Below are 17,423 nucleotides of genomic sequence, written 5' to 3' on the forward strand. Positions count from 1 at the left end.
GAAAAGTTCATGCATTGATAACCTCTAGACCCTAGTGTATCCACCTTTGTGCGGGTGTTTGCAAAGGTAAACATATATCAAAACAAATATTGTCTCGTAGAAAATTTCTTAAGTATGTATTAGATTCCTAAATGGATACATCATAGTGTAGGACACCTTAGATGTTCAGATGTAACATTCCCCCCCCTGTGTTCCCCCTATGTCTCCCCCATAGAAACTCGCCCCCCCTTTTTTATTTTTCAAAAATTTTCTGAAATTTTTTTTCCCTCCCTCTCTCCTGCTACCATGAGCATGGCGGGGAGAGAGAAAGAGAGACGGAGTGAACTGGAGATGGGGGGCATGCAGCCCCAGACGGCGGGAGCACCATCTTCCTCCATACCTTCTCTACTATAAAGCCACCCCCAAGCTACGATGAGGGGAGGGAGCTCTCCCCCCCCCCCCCCCAACTTCTGTGCAGATGGCCCTCCCCCTGCTCGCCGTGAGCAACAGCGCCCTCCGCTTGGGGTACAGCGCACCCCCCTGGCATCCGATCATCAGCCTTTTCCTCCCGTGTGATCATTGTGAGAGAGAGAGGAAGAGAGAGAGAGAATAATATGATAGGGGAAGGGAGATATAGTTAATGGGAGATAGAATCAGACCGTCATGCTGATATATATATATACATATATATATATACATATACATATATATATATATATACATATATATATATACATATATATACATATATATACATACATATATATATATATATACATATATATATATACATATATATACATATATATATGCTGATATATATATATATATATATATATATATATATATATATATATATATATATATATATATATATAGAGGGGTGAAAGTTAGAGATTATCTCCAGCCAAGGCGATTTTCAAAGTTATGAACACTATCAGATTTTCATCTCCCTCATCGGTTTGGTGACCAATTGCGAGCCACCCTTGAACAAAGCCACCACATCAAGGACCGAGGGTGAAGGATCATGTATGCAAGATGGCTCCAAAGAGAAAGCTTACTAAGAGTACTAGTGTGAAAGCCGCAGTCGAAGATAGAAATGCCAGTGGAGTCGCAACCAACCGTAACATCTCGTCACCCCCTCTCTCCACGTCCAGGTGACCCATAAAACCCAAAAGGAACTTCTGTCTTCCATTGTATGCATAATTTAATCTATAAGAATGATTTATCACATGAAATGAAAGGAATTTCTAACCTACCTTCACATAGGATGCAAACTTATTAAGGCTTAGTACAAGTCATATAATGTTTAGTTGAGGTTATGACATAGATTGCATCCTAAATAAGTTTATAATCAATATCAAAACTGCTCTCTTAAACATCTAAGTTGTCCTACACTATGATGCATCCATTTAGGAATCTAATACATAAGAAATTTCCTATGACACAATAGTTGTTGTGATATATGTTTACCTTTGCAAACACCTGCACAAAGGTGGATACACTAGGGTCTAGAGGTTATCAATGCATGAACTTCTCATTGCATATCACTTTAATGGGGCTAATAGAGTGGATAGAAGGTTAGAAGATGTTGGATTTACTTAAAGTTGATGTCCAACTGATGACCAAGAAGGAGGGTTTATTGCCATACCTTGAAAACTTAAGAACCCAACTCCAAGGACTTGCTTTTTTCTTTTACAACAAAGGGTTGTCCATCAAAGGCTCTATGGTTGTGAAACTCAATGAGCTAGACAAATTGTCAAGTAAGTCGCAACCGTCGAGGGCCGTGCAAGACAAAAGAACCTAGAGGAACTTGTTAAATCGACCCTGCGAAACCCTAACCCAAGAGGGAGAGTGAACTTTAGGGTAGTTGATTCATGCTAAGCATGTTTCTCAGAACTGTTGAAATGGTTTTAACGAAGGTTGGTCTCTTTAAAGATGGATTGTTGACCCAAGTTAAATTCTGGTTGTAAAAGTGTTTTGATACATCCAAGTTAAATTCTGCTTGTGCATGCAATGGTATTGCGATGCCTTGAAGTAAGAGGTTGTGCATTCAACTGTTTGTTGATGTGGTTTTGGATGCTAATCCAAGTTGTTTGTGATTGATGATTGCATGGCCGGGTCTGAGATGATTGATTGCCATGGAAATAAAAGGGATGTTTTCCCTAGTAATTGTTATTAAGCGGGTTGCTTCAGCTATGGTTGATTTCCTAAAGGGATAATTAAGGAAGGATGGCGCTAGCTACCCCCCGCGAATTGCCAAACCCTAACCAAGGGGGTTGTGAATCTGCACCGAGAATGCGAACCGAACCCACCGCGAGAGGTGTCTTCGTGGAAATTACTTGGCATAGGAGGACGCTTGGGTACCAGTGGGGGCTCTGGCCGTAAATCCCAATGCCTCCGGGCCCTACACAAGTGTTTTACGTGACTTAGATGGGATCTCTAGGCCTTGATACTAGTTACAAGGCGGAATCTTGGTAGGATAAAACCTTCGGGGTTGTTGTCGGGAGATGGAAGGATTTTTCTGCGGAGGTAGAAAGGAACACTTAATTCTCCTGTATGGGTGGGAGACAAACATTAATCTGAAGATAAGTTAAGGAAGTGTTTGATCATGTTTTATCTTGTCTTTGTGTCTGTGCCCTAAATTACGTAAAGGAACCTGTGACTAACAGGTTAACTAAGGAAGCTGCTTTTATATGTCAAACATAACGTGGTAGGTAATTGGATAACTAAATCAACCCCGAAGGGAAGTGTGGAGGATGTGACCAATGGGTCCCTCCTATGGAAGAGTGGTCTCGGTTAGCCGAGAGCTTTCCTCAAAGGAAATGTTAACGAGAAGTGTTAGGAAAAAGTCGGTCTATGACCTTAGACAATGTTGGCTAGGAACCCAAACTTCAGGTAGATCCTAGTGGCAACGGCTGGATAAGTCCCGTTGCGGGGCAGATTCGAGAGACCCTAGTTGGTAAACCTTGTGTCATTCCTTGGGAGTGCCTAGTGGCGTCTTCTAGATATATCTCTCGATGGACTGCTAAGACGTGTCCCGTGATTTGAGGAGCGGGCACGTTATAGTTGGTATCAGAGAAAAACTTCTTAATGATACATGATTGATTAATGTTTGGTTCATGGACATATCCTAAACAAAAATAACCTAAGTGGTATGGTTTGATTGTCAGGCACCTTCTGCACCCACGATCAATGCTGACATGCAATAGAAGAAGTTCCTTCTCAAGCAAATTAAGCCACCCGAGTTTGATGGCAAGGGAAGGATTGTTCAAGCTGATGCTAAGATTTGGATTGAGTCCATGGAGGACTATTTTGAGGCAGCAAGAACTGCACCTCCTAACCAAGCCATGCTTACCAAACTTAAGCTTACAGGCAAAGTGAGACTTTGGTGGAAACAGTGATGTAGAGACCAAGTGATCTCGGAGGGGACAGTCACTTGGGATAAGCTTAAGGAAGTTGTGCAAGGGAGGTATCTGCCACCTGCCTACTGCACACAAAAGATGAATGAATTCTATGACTTGAAGTAGCTATGATTATCCGTTGAAGAATATTATTCAAAGTTTATTTCACTCCTAAAATATGCACCCCTAATGGATATGACACAACATGTGTCATAGTTCTGTGTTGGGTTGAATCCACCCATAAACACTTGATTGGAATCAATGCGTCCAACGAACTTGCAAGACGCATTACTCCAAGCGAATCCTATCGTCCAAGAACTTAAATGAGGCAACTATGATGAAGATGACTCACGGGATCAAGACAAGAGGTGCCACAAGTGCGGAGAGATAGGACACATCCGTAAGAGATGTCCCAACCGTCGATGTCTCCACTGCAATGAACTAGGAAACATCCAAACAGATTGTCCTGAGTTGGACCCTGAGAATTAGGAATGTGCGGTCAAAGGAAGCCGTCTAAACTCTACTTTTGGCTCATATTATGAACTACATGATGATGAAGGCTTGGAGCCTATTGTAACCTTTGAGGATGACTAGATGTCCTAGGAAGATCCTCTCGAGGTAATAAGTCCTGTACTTGGAATAAATCCTATTGCATTCTATGAGTTGTGACAAGTTGTTATTTTAAGAATTTGAGTAATCAAAGTAGCGCAGTGAAAGCGTGATGGGCCCTAATCCACAGGCTCTAAGGCCCACTAATGCTTGTCTCCCCTAGGTCTTTTCAAGATGAAGACATCTTGATTCCTCTAATGGGGAGAGGATGTAACATCCCCCCCCCCCCCCCCCCGCGTGTGCCCCCATGCCTCCCCCATAGAAACTCCCCCCTCCCCTTTTTGATTTTTCAAAAATTTTGTGAAATTTTTTTTCCCTCCCTCTCTCTCCCCTTTCCGTGAGCATGGCGGGGGGAGAGAGAGAGAGGGAGTGAGCTGGAGATGGGCAGCATGTAGTCCTAGACGGTGGGAGTGCCATCTTCCCCCCATACCTCCTTTGCTATAAAGCCACCCCCTAGGCTACGATGAGGGGAGGGAGCTCTCCCCCCCTACTGCAGAATGCACCCCCCCAACTAACTCCCTCTCTCTCTCTCTCTCCCCGCCATGCTCATGGCAGGGGGAGAGAGAGGGAGGGAATAAAATTTCCAAAAAAAATTGAAAAATCAAAAAGGGGGGGGAGTTTCTATGGGGGAGGCACGGGGGCACACCGGGGGGGGATGTTACATTATGGGATTTTAGTCGTGAGCCCTCACTGCTCCTTCCAAAGAGACTGAAGTAGGTGTGATTGCAAACATCTCAACACCCCTCCTCAATCACAACCATATGTACAAAGCGTGTAGAGGCTTTAGTGAAAGAAACACCTGCAAAGTGTGAGCACACCATAGACATAGAAAAACACCAGAGGTTGTCGCAAAAAAAGGCTAAGTGTGGGTACCACAAACATGGTGGACATCCAGAGGCTATAAACTGGGGCCTCAAAAAGTGTACAGAGGTTGTAGTACAAGGCTACATAAGGAGTTTACAAGTTTATGTCCAAATCATTAAGGATAGGAAATACAAGGCTAAAAAATTCTATCCGAATAGAAGGAGTGATGAGGTTTGTCCTTCTCATGGTGGTCTTCTTCTTCTTCTTCTTCATCATCATCATCATCATCTTCTTCTTCTTCTTCTTCTTATTCTTTTGCTCCATGTTCTTCTTCTTCTTTAATAGCAACCAGATAGGCCTTTTGGGACCTCTTTCTGGTGTGGCAAAACTTCTCGGTGTATCCGATCCTTTTGCAAAAGTCACAAAAAAGATGGTCCTTCTTGCCTTTGTACTTGTTGCCAACATATAATGCTTGTTCATCTCTAGAGGTGCTTGGTTCTTCCTTAGTTTTTAGCTTCTTTTTCTCTAATAGTGATGCCTAGATATCAACAAGCTTAGGGTTTGGCATATTGATTAGAGTTGCTGATACATTATTATATTCAGGAGGAAAACTTTTGAGCAGAACACCAATGCAAACATCTTCCTCCGTTTTAATGTTGATTCCTACAAGCTGGGTCAAAAGTCCTTCCATGTAATTTAGATGTGTGGCAAGTGATGTGCTAGACTTCATTTCAAGCGTGAAAAATTCAATCAAGAATCCATACTTTGATGACTTAGAGTGTGCAGCAAACAAAGTGTCAAGTCTCTTTCATGTATCCTGTGAAGTATCACAACTATCCACATGGTGGATATAACTCTCATCTAGCTCTAGTTTGATAATGTCCTAAGCCTTATTGTCATTCTTTTGCCAAGTGAATGCAAAGTCCACATCACAAGGCTTCTTCTCTTTGCCACTGGTGATGGCCCAAAGACGGTCCTTCTTCATTAGGATGAGGTTGATGTGGGTCGGCCAGGTGTGAAACTCGACCCCTTTTAAGTGAACTGTCAGAGAGTCATTGCCCATGCTAGAGTTGGAGGATCATCAGCAAATCAATCTTCAAAATTATCAGATTTCAGTAGCAGAATACTTAATCTTGAGTGTACTTGATAAGCACAAGTGCCAAAAGACACTAGAGGAATAATATCAAGAGATGCTAATGCTTGTGGCTCAAAGCTTGAGACCTTCAACATTCCCCTCCTTGATTTGATGTTGAAAAAAGTGCTAGAAAAATTTAGATTCAGTGGATCAAAGTGGCAAAGTCTTGCTTTGAGTGTCAGGAGAGAGAAAATAATGGAAAGATGAAGCTTTGGCTTCTTAGCTATGGCAGTCATAATTAGGGTTTGCAGGGCAGCCTAGTTTTTCATAGATTACAAGAGTTGTAGTGCATCATTTCCAAAAAAAAAAAGAAGAAGAAGCTTACTTCATGGGCTATCAATTCTCTATGATAGTGGTGAACATTGCATTGCATGGAGAGAGATCAGAGCATACGATTAGCACGGGGGGCGCAGTTCTAGACAACATGGCAAAATTTTAGTAATGTTGAAGCATATGATGGCCAATGTTGCACTCTGAGGTGTCAAAAACTAGTGGCTTGAGCATAGAAAAAGTTCCCAGAAGGAATCATGAGCTGATATGGGCTAGATGTGGAGATATAAGGACTCCAAGCAAGATTGGTACTGCATGGCTATGGTTGTCATGGAAGTTTGGTGAAGATAGAGTAAGGAAATGTACTCATTCGTTGGGAGTAGAGTTGGAGAGAGGCTGGAAGGGGGGTTTACTAATCTGAACTGATGTATGCCTGATGGGACCTCAAATGGGCCGGCACTGGCTATGGCACTAGCCGGACCTCATACTCATAATAGACAAACACCCCGTCACAGCCTCGCGAGCCAGGAGCGTCTATCTACTACTAAAGGACAAACTGTCCTAAAGCCTAATCTATGTGTTTATAGTTTTATAGTTTTGTAGTCCAATGTTTCCCTTTCTATAAACTCCACAGAGGGAGAATCCTTACACATTGGCCATAAATGCCACGATAATCACATACATGGGAGGCAACCTCTCGGTAGAAAGACCGCGGCTCCACTACAACTCTCCTACATCCCAGGAATTAGCCCCTTGATGCGCTGCTCAACATATAGAACAAACGAACAAACTCCACTCTTTCATTTTCCAAATATTCCAGGAGATACCATGTGTCCTTACCAAATAATCCCCCAAGAAAGGAACGTCTATCTTACGGCTTAGGATGCCTTTCCACACTCAAGCGTGGGTCATTGTCATTGAAAACAGGTGCTATGCATCCAGTCTTTCTTATTCCGATACCATGATCGTCATGCACATGAAAAAGTGAATGATTCTAAAGTGCTCAAACATAATTTTAAATCAAAGACATGTGGTGCACAACCAGGCTTTCCAATGCATTTACTAACCCGTTGCGGCGATGTAAGGATAACACCGAGACAACACTTGTGCTACTATCCTCTTAATTAAAGTACCACGAACTCTATGTCATGATGTTCATTAGAAAATCAGCAACAATCAACATGCAAATCACACCATTCAAACCTCCCAACCCCCTACATTTAGGTATTGCTTTCGTTACATAGGTGTAGAGATTCATTTTGACATGTTTTGATGTATAAAAAGCGGTAAATTACAAACTTTGACAAAGAGATAGGGCAAAATGAGGCTAAACCTCATGCTTTGCCACTAGCACACATCCACAAACAATCATTATATTTTTCCTTATTTTTCCAAGACGTATTTCTATTTTTCCCCTTATTTTTTCCATTTTCTTGATTTATTTGACAATAAAATATACTTATTTTTTATTTTTCTTATTCCAATCACTTCAGCATACTAACATTCAATTTATCTTCCATATTTCCCCCATGGGAACACCTTTCACTCACTTGAAACGGAAAAACTACCATTTTACCACTTAAAAACCGCATTTTCGGGTTTACCGGAGTTAAATAGAGCATGTAAATCATTGAAAAATAATAATTTTTTGATACACAGCAATTACTCATGATGTAAACAGCACTCACATAAATTTTCATCCAATAAGAACATAATTATCATCATAAACTATCAAAAATCCTTCATTTTCCTTCATAAAAATGGTCATACCGTGTTTTTACGTAACCCGAGACACCTTGAATGACTGCATAACCAGTAAAGAGAGCCTCCATTGCTCTCAATCCAATAATGTACTTCAATCTTCAATCTCTCCATCAATCTTGATCACCATTTCCTTCATTCTCCCTCCCAGTTCCTTCTTCAAGATGGTACACATGAACAACCCATAGAGGGGAGAGAGAGGGAGAATAGAGAAAGAATAGATTCTATTCTCTTCATCTGGATAGCAAATTCCTCGTGCGAAGACTGGCAATATGATCAGCCAAGAGGGAGAAGTTGAGGCCCAATGTCAGTTAGATAGGTTGCTTACAGCTCAGAATCATCATGTGGGAGGATGAGGGCGAAAAATGCGCCGCCCGGCATCACACCAAACTCCATGCCATCTCCATGATTTCTTGCATAATTTTTTTTTTTGGGGGGGGGGGGGGGGGGGAGGGGGGGTTAAAGGTCCCAAAGGGCACCTCCCCCTTTGGTCCTAAATTTTGTCCACCCTTTCGTATCTTGGCCAATTTTCGGCTTCTTCCTCGTCCGAACTCTGTTTTGAGCTCTAAAAAATCTTGCACATCTAGCTTGGCATCCCGCACTGATGCAGCTCTTGTCATCCCACACGACAATCGGAAAAATGATCAAAAATCCACAAGTGTCGCTCGGGCGCCTTTTAAAAGCTGTCTTTGACTTAGTGCTTAAAATCGTCCTAGCTGTAGCTGCCGCATTCGATATTAAATATTTTTCCTCTAAATTCTAGATTTTTTGGCAAATTTTAGGCACATCCGGGGCTCAAAACTCCTCTCTCATTGGCGACCACGGGATAGGGTGACTCAGCCCGTCAAATCCCACAATAGATCTGCACAAAACAACCAAAGGAAGCATCAAGCTGATACAAAATAAATACATATTAAAACACAGCACAATGCTCACCCTACCCCCTGACAAAAGCAAGGTATGAAATCCACAAGGAGTAGGCCTAGCATAATCTGATACAAGGTCCGAAGCTAGTCATTAACCGACTGCTCCAACACGGCCAAACTAAAAAGAACTATCAAAGAGGTCGCCCTAAGTGGTGGTTTGAACTACCTACCTAACTAAGGACAACACAACCAAGAGCTCCTGCTAGGCGAGGACTCCTATAGCCTGATCAAGAAGTATTTTCTTTTAGCACATTTCTTCTTTAGGGTTTTTATTTCCCCATACTCGGGCATGTAAAAAGGAGGGAGCTGAGTGTAGTGACCCAAGGAGAGCAGGGCATCAGTCTCAGGTCCTGTCTTGGTATCCAAGAACCTACCAAGCCCTCGCAAGGCGACACTTAATCCTTTTCTGACGCTCACTTTTATTTTTGCTCCAACCTTCCTTACTTTCTTCTTTTCCAGCGAGACGCCATCCCTAGGGAGACAAGGCATCGGCCCCGCGTCTGACTCGTCCCCAAGAACCTACCAGGCCTCCGCAAGGCGATGATCAATTGCTTATAAAATTTCCCTTTCTTTTCTTTTCTATTTTTATAGGGGTTAGAACCCCTTTTTATACACCTTTGTATATATTTATTTCCTTTGAGATATCATCATCATTTTTCCTTTGGTAGGCTTCTCTAACTGCCTCACAACTAAGCAAGAACTCCTAGAATGGCTACCTAGCAGGCTAGCAGAACAAGGTCACTAGAACTGTTTTCTAAAACAGGTCTCTCAATGCCTAGCAATGTCTTTACAGGAGGCAGCAACTACTCAGACCTGCCTCAGACATACCTAACCTAAACCTGGGACTTCATGCCTTGGACGTCGGTCCCCAACAAGAAAAGAAAATCCCTGACAAGTACACAGACACATATAGCATAAAAACAAGGTACTCGTAAAGGAGAGATATCACCTGGATAGGGCCATGAGAAGCTTTCGTGTGACATAGGCTCCTTCCAAGCTCTTCTTTGAGCCTGTCTAGCACATAAGTAAAACAAGAAATCATTAACCACACCTGTACTAAACAGACAACTGGCCCTCTTGGCCTAATAAAACAAAACATTTTACTAAAAAATTGATCGGTCCTCTTGGCCTAATGAAATAAAACATTAAAAACCTTGCAAAACTGGCCCACTTGGCCTAACGAGATCAAACAAAATAGCATCTACACATCCCTCCCTGAAATAGTACAGATATACAATAATATGCTCCTTTCCAAGGAGGAAAAATAGGGCTCATAGCCCTAAACTAAATGCATAAGATTATGACCCATCCCTCCTGCATATATAGCAAGAGGTGTACACATAACATGTTGTCTAATCAGCCTATGGGTCCAAGATAACAATGGTAGATTGGTCTCGGCTACTCTTTGCATCACCCATATCAACCATCGCCTGCCATATCTTGCATGCTCTAATAACATTCCCCAGAAGCGACGGGGTCCTGTCTCATTATTGATAGTGATATCCAAACTAGGACCACAGTTGAAGAAAAGGTCTTCTTCATAACCAAGGTTTGCTAGTGAATCCGCAAACTGATTCCAGTAACGTGGAATCAGCTGAAGAGACACTCTCTCAAACTCCTCAAGTAGGGTCATGGTAGTTCGATGATACATACAAAGGATGGGATTCCGCACTGTGTATGTCCCATCTAGCTGATTCAAGATCAACTAGGAATCCCCTTTTACTAACAATCGTCGAATACCACCTTGTTTGGCAATATGCAGTCCCATAATCAAGGCTTTATACTCCACCATATTGTTAATGAATCCTACCCCGAGATAATCAGCTAACTTCATCGTAACTCTCCATCGGGGATCTCGGATTACTACTCCAATACTCCCTTTTTTATTAGGGCCCCTGGATGCCCCATCAAAATATAATTTGTACGTCCACAATGGGTTTACACAGCCTGCCATCACAAACTCCTCTATTCGTAATTATGATAGTCAAAATTTAGCATGTTTAGAGGGTGAACTGACAGCTCCATCCCACCTTCTTCATTGAACTCAACAGGGATACTTGTCAACATTCGTAAGCAATGATGGCAGAAGACTTTGATCTCCCACACAAAGGTTCCGTCTTCTTGCTCAATCACTTTTTATCCTTTTCTTCACCAGATAAGTTTTCCCTAATGGTATCTCTGCTCCAGATATGGGTGCTCCAAATAAGGAATTAACCGCCCCATCAACCAGCTTTAAGCTCTTTTGCAGGTCTCAAATCAGCCCCAACATGGACCTGCAATACATTTTTTTGTATTAGCATACTTAGAAGTAATAAGGTTTAATCTTATTAAGATTAACCTTATTTTTAAATTCTACTCCCTGCAGATTAGCTCCTAGAGCCGTAGGCCTATTTTTTCCTATCCTGACAATCTTGTAGGGGCCATCCCATCTAAGTTCCAGCTTCCCTGGAAACAGCTCCCTAAGCGCATCATAGTATAGAACTAATGGCCCTTTTTTAAAGGTATACTTCTTTGCTTTAAGTTCATGCAACTGCTTCATCGGACGTTTAGCTACCTCCTGGTGTAATAAGCTATGCAATTTTAGCTCATCTAGGTGGGCTATGGTTGTGAAACGTTCAAAGAGTGCATCCTCATCTCCCAAAGAATGATTAATTACAAACCGTATGGTTGGCAACTTGATTTCGAGGGGTAACACACACTCTGCCCCATAAACTAATTTAAATGGAGTATGGCCAGTAGCTCGCTTGAACGTTGTATTATACGCCCATACTACCACATACAACTTCCTGTCCCAGTCTCGTTTCTTCTCCGAGACTATTTTAGACAAGATACCCACAAGCTGCTTATTAGTACTTTCGACTTGCCCATTGGCTTGCAGATTATAGGGGGTCATTTTATTATGCTTGATTTGCCAAGCTTTAGTCAGGCTTTTGATCACTTTATTCAAAAAGTGGGTTCCACGGTCCGATATTAGTTCCTTTGATGGACCGAAACGACAGATAATCTGCTCTAAAAGAAAACTTGCAGTCTCTTTTGCATTGTTCTGTCTCGTCACTCGTGCTTTTGACCATTTTGTAAAATAATCAGTTGCTACTATAATGTATCTCTTTTGAGTAGTAGACGACGGGGTGATAGGAATCCACAAAGTCAATGCCCCACTTCTCAAATGGAAGGATAGCCATAATAGGTGTAAGTGGGCATTTCCTATTCTCTCTGCTGTCATGTCTTTGACAGGTATCACACCTCTTAATGTACTCAAAGGAACCTTGGAAGAGGGACCACCACCAATATCCAGCTCTTAAAGCTTTCTGTGCCGTCAACCATCTAGCGAAGTGCCCTCCACATGCAAAGTCATGGCACTCTTCCAAGATGAAAGGAACCTCGTCAGGCATCACACATCGGTGGTAGATATCATCAACACCCTGCTGATATAGTGTTCTTGCGATCAAGGAAAACTTCAAAGCCTGTTGTTTGATTTTCCTCTTTTGTGATCTTGATAAACTAGCTCTAGTCTCTCTCGTCGATAGATAATGCATGATAGCAGCATACCAAGATGGAATAGAGGCTGTATCAATTTTAAACATTTCGTCAATATCACTTCCTTCAACCAGAGTCTCTTTCAGCTCCTCGAGATCCACAAGGCATTCCACAATCCCCTGCAACCTCGGTGGCTTACTCTTAATCTCATAATCGAACTCCTACAAAGTGATTAACCACTTTGCTAAACGATTAGGCAGTTGCAGCTTATTCATAAGCAATCTAAGCCCTTCCGCCTTTGTATAGAAAACTACCTTCTCATAGAGGATGTAGTGCCTGCATTTTTTAGTCGCAAAGACCATTGCAAGGCACAACTTCTCCTTATAGGTGCAGTTAATTTCTTATATGCCCAATTTCCGACTAGCAAAAGCTATCAGATGATACCACTTTTCCTCCTGGATTTGGGCTAAACAGTAGCTGATAATATGCATGGTGGCTGCTGAAAATATGTAAAATACCTCACCTCTTTTAGGTGCTTTTAAAATTGGTGCTTTTACTAGCTCCTGTTTCACATCCTCAAAAGCTACCTTACAAGGGTCGCTCCATACAAATAGACAACTAAAGGATAATAAGTTTGTTAATGGCAATGTCCTTTCTGCCAAGGCATTTATAAACCTATGATAGTACCCTATCAATGATAGAAAGCTATCTACCTCTTTCGGAGTGCGTGGTGGACTCATAGTGACTATAACCTTGATCTTTTCAGGGTTAGTTGTGATCCCTACTAAACTGACTACATGGCCTAGCAATAGCCCATAAGGCACTTCAAAGACACACTTTCCTGGGTTAAGAGCGATACAAAATTGTCTGCAGCGCTCAAAGCACTTCCTTAAAATGATCATTATCCTTTCCCTTACAGTGGCTGCCCCCAGGTCATCGATAAATACTTTCAACTCATCTAGGGAGATGTCACCAAAGTTCTTGTCTGCTGTTCATTGCCATGATCCAGGTGCATTACACAAACCAAAGGCCATCACATGGTATGCAAAAGTACCAAAGGCCATCACATGGTATGCAAAAGTACCAAAGACTGTGATGAAAGTCATTTTTAACTTGTCCTCTTCTGCAATTGCCATCTGGTTGTATCCTGCAAAGTAATCCATAAACGAATATATTTTCCTTCCCGCTAATTGATCAAAAATTTGGTCAATAAATGGCAATGGGTAGTAATCCTTAACCGTCTGCTTATTCAGCTCTCTAAAATCTACACATAGTCAGATCTGGTTATTTTTCTTCTTCCTGATGACAACTAGTGAACACCATTCCATTTGCTATACATGGAAAATTAAACTAGCTTTCCATAACTTCTGTAACTCCTTAAACAGCCCATCCCTCAATTCAAAAGGCATATGCCTTACCTTGTGACGCACAGGATGACTGCCTTCTTTTACAGGAATAGTATGAACAGCCAGGCTGGGAGGAATGCCTCTCAGCTCGTCATAACTCCAAGCAAAGATGTCGCGGAATTCTTGAATCAAGGACACATAGTCCTCTCTTTCTGCTGCTAAACTGAGCATGGAACCTAATTTAATTGGCCACGAATCATTCGTCGTGCCAAGGTCCAAGTCAATCACATCTGCGTCTCTTATCCTGTCTTGAGGCTCTATTGGCTCATTTAGAGTTATCTAATAAATATCCTCTGTAGTGGACCCCTCTTTAGATTCATTACTGGATGATGTCTCACTACCAGATGGATCATCAGTTGTTTCTAATTCAGTAGAGGATAATGGAGCTCTCTCACTCTGAGGAGACTCAGGGTAAGCATTGACTATTACTCAATTAGCACCTCTACCTAGAACCACACTACCGGCGTATATATCAACTTGACAATCTGTTCGTAAGATCCAAGGTCTACCTAGCAAGACTCGATAGCTAGGACGTCTTGCAAATCTTATCACCCTAAATTCCAAGAAGCATTCTACACATGCAATTGTAACATGGACTTTAGTAACGTAACCTTTTGGTTGCCTTAGACTATCATCAGCTATTCTAAGAAGGGTGGAGCTATCTTTTTGGATGCCTAGACACAACCTCTCCATCAACTCTGAACTCGTGATATTGACGGAGGACCCAGTGTCTACGATAGCATGCTCCACTAATATTCCATCCATGTATGCTGGAACCCTAGGGCAATTCTTTTCAGCATGATCAAACCAATCTTCCCCTACTCATGCTATGCCCAAAGGTTCTACAATATACCCAATACACAGGATCATCTTGAATTCCTTGCATACTCTTGGAGATAATTTAATCAACTGTAAGAGGTTTACATTTGGTTTGACTTTGCAAAGAGAACTTGCTAAATCAAAATCATGATAGGTAGCCAAAGCTCACTTTTCTTACCAAACAATCCTTTCTTTTGGTCTCGGGACTGGCTTTGGTGCTTCTCTTTTAGCTCTTGCCTTCTTTCTTGGCACTTCCTCATCCATCTTAAGATCGACTTTTCTATCAACAGGCCTTAGAGGTCCACCTTCCATGCCAGGATTCAGAACTTGCGTCCCCTTATCCCCTTGCTTGGGGTTTCCCTCAACTGGTTTTGCATTATCTTTATCACCCTCTTTAGCCTTTTGGCCTCTTGTCACAACTCATAGGTTAGAGGTTTCAACGCCATTGATGTGTACAGCCTCGATAAGGCTAACTTCATTGCCTTGTGGCAACTCCTCTATAGTGGTCTTTCCCCTTTGCAGTATTTGTCTTGGTCCATCATTTTGCTGGAGGTTATTACCTTGTGCTCTATGATTAACTGGACCTGGCTGTTTACTCCCTTGTTGGAGGGAACTAATCTTACTCCAACAGGTAGCGGCTAAGTGGCCCGACTTCCCAGAAATATCACATTTAACATTTGGATAGTTTCTAAGGAAATGTTGTCCGCCACACCACTTACATCTGAATCTTAAGGGCCCACCCTCTTCAGGGCATGGACTCCCTATCAGATTCTGCTTCTTCTTCAAGAAATTGACATCAACAACTATTTGCCGATATTGTTCAGAAATCATGTCAGTGTAGTGCTTCATCATATCCTTAACTTTGCCAAGGACATTAGAGGCACTCGACTCATAGCCTTGATCATCTATCCGTCGTTCCATTGGCCTAACAATTTGATTGGAGATTGGTTGTTGACTCACAGGAACAACATTAGGGTTCGAAACTTGGCCTCCAACATTTGGTGGAGCCAATTGACTAGCCATAGGCATAGTCACACTGGGAGGAGCTGGCAGCAAAGGTACACTTTGAACCATGCTTCCTCTCCCATTAGGGTTATTCATAGGCATCCCTTGACTTCCATTTGTTAATGGTAAATTGCCTCCAAGTTCTAGACCTGCATTAAGATTTATTCAAGAGGAGTAGGCCGTTTGTAATCACGACTCTACTCCTTCTTCCCGCGTGATGGCGGTGTCGTATTGCTGCGCATTCGAGGTGTGAAAACCACCCAAAAGTTGTGCATGAGATTTGTTACTTTGTACATACTTTGACGTAGACGTTGTGCTTTGCTTTGCTTGAACATTTTTCTTTCAGTTGGTTCATGTTTAATTTTACAGAAGAGACAAGCACTGTTTGGGATTGAATATGATATTTGGTATAAACAAATTAGAAGGAGAATGGGTTCTAGATCTGCAATGAGTATGGTTTTTCTGAGCTTCACAAGTTGTTTGCTTATGCTGAAGATGCAAATGGTATCAACAAGGGAGTTTAAGAAGACCAGTGAATTTTCAGATGAACATGAGGCTCATGTGTTGTCCTTGATCATGGAACCACTGCTTGCCAAAATCCATTAGCACTATTGTTCGTGTACTCAGCTGAGTGGATTTTACAGAACAGAAAAGTTTGAACCTTTGACATGCATTCAATATGCTTACACACACATGTGATGCTGAAATTGTGCTTTTCTTCCGAGTGGGAACACTTTCGATTGAGGTTCTTTGGCATTACAGCCCGCGGCTACTTTGGGGCTACTCTTCCTTGGTGCTTTTCTGATTCTAGAGGGAAGCTAATTTGAGAGGAAACAAAAGGGGAAAAGAAAACACGAAAGAAAGAGGAAAAAGAGGGGATTTTTGAAAAGCTAAAGAAGGAGGGAAAAGAAAGCGTATGGGACAGAAAAAGAAGGGGAAGCTAATCTGGGAGAAAGAAAAGGGAAACAGAGCATTGGGAGATCTACGAGGAGTTCGGAGAAGAGGGGACAATTCTGGCTGGTTATCACTATGACCTTAACTTCCTTACTATTCATGGTAGATGCAGGTTTCCGGGCTTTTTCATCTGGACAAAAATGGGCAGAAACTGGAAGTCAGTGTGCCTCCTGGTTACCTTCTCATTCAAGCTGGCAAGCAGATTGAATGGCTTACTGGAGGCATTTGTATGGCTGGGATGCATGAGGTGGTTGTGAGCAAGAGGACGCTGTCTGCAGTTCAATCTGCTGCCCAAGCTGGTAGAAGCTTATGGAGGGTCTCATCAATGGTTTTTGGGCTTATTGCATCATATGCTATTCTACAACCTTTGGGTCATTTTGTTGATACATCAGATGCACACAAATATCCGGCAATATGTGCTAGTGATTATGTAAAGGCAGAGCTTGCACTAATTAATTTAAAAGCAAGGTGAAAATTTACTGAAGAGGTGAATAGAAAAACAAAGGCTGCGATGGCTCAGAACAATCAGGAAATTCATGGAGGAGCTGTGATGTAGGCCGCTTGATGCGAAAAGAGAGGATCAGATCAACTGAATGATCTCGCAAACTCCGATTATAGAAGAGAGACGCTAAAGGCATGTTGCATATATTTTATATATATCGTTGTCTACTGTGGAGCACAAGTAGGAAGACTGACACAGACAGAGAAAGCAGCGAAAGCTGGTCTTGTCCGAGAACTCAGGTCGAGGCTATAACAATCAGATATTTATATATATCTCTCTCTCAGACACTTGTGAGGTCATCACCGTACATAACTACCCGCAGTTTCATGATAGCAGAGATATCATCGCCCTCGCACAAACAAGATCTGGGAA

The 17,423-nt window shown here is 42.0% G+C and overlaps 1 protein-coding gene across 1 annotated transcript; it reads left to right on the forward strand.

Moving 5' to 3' along the window:
* Nucleotides 1–16,655: 16,655 nt before the first annotated feature.
* On the forward strand, nucleotides 16,656–17,021 carry LOC148030851 (uncharacterized). The gene has a single exon (XM_087685851.1). The coding sequence runs from the start codon at nucleotides 16,656–16,658 to the stop codon at nucleotides 17,019–17,021; it is 366 nt and encodes a 121-aa protein (XP_087541977.1).
* Nucleotides 17,022–17,423: the final 402 nt, after the last annotated feature.

This window comes from Lygodium microphyllum, chromosome 9 (assembly GCF_053477565.2).
Source record: "Lygodium microphyllum isolate KBCC chromosome 9, Lygodium_microphyllum_v1.1.10, whole genome shotgun sequence".
Taxonomy (NCBI): Eukaryota; Viridiplantae; Streptophyta; class Polypodiopsida; order Schizaeales; family Lygodiaceae; genus Lygodium; species Lygodium microphyllum.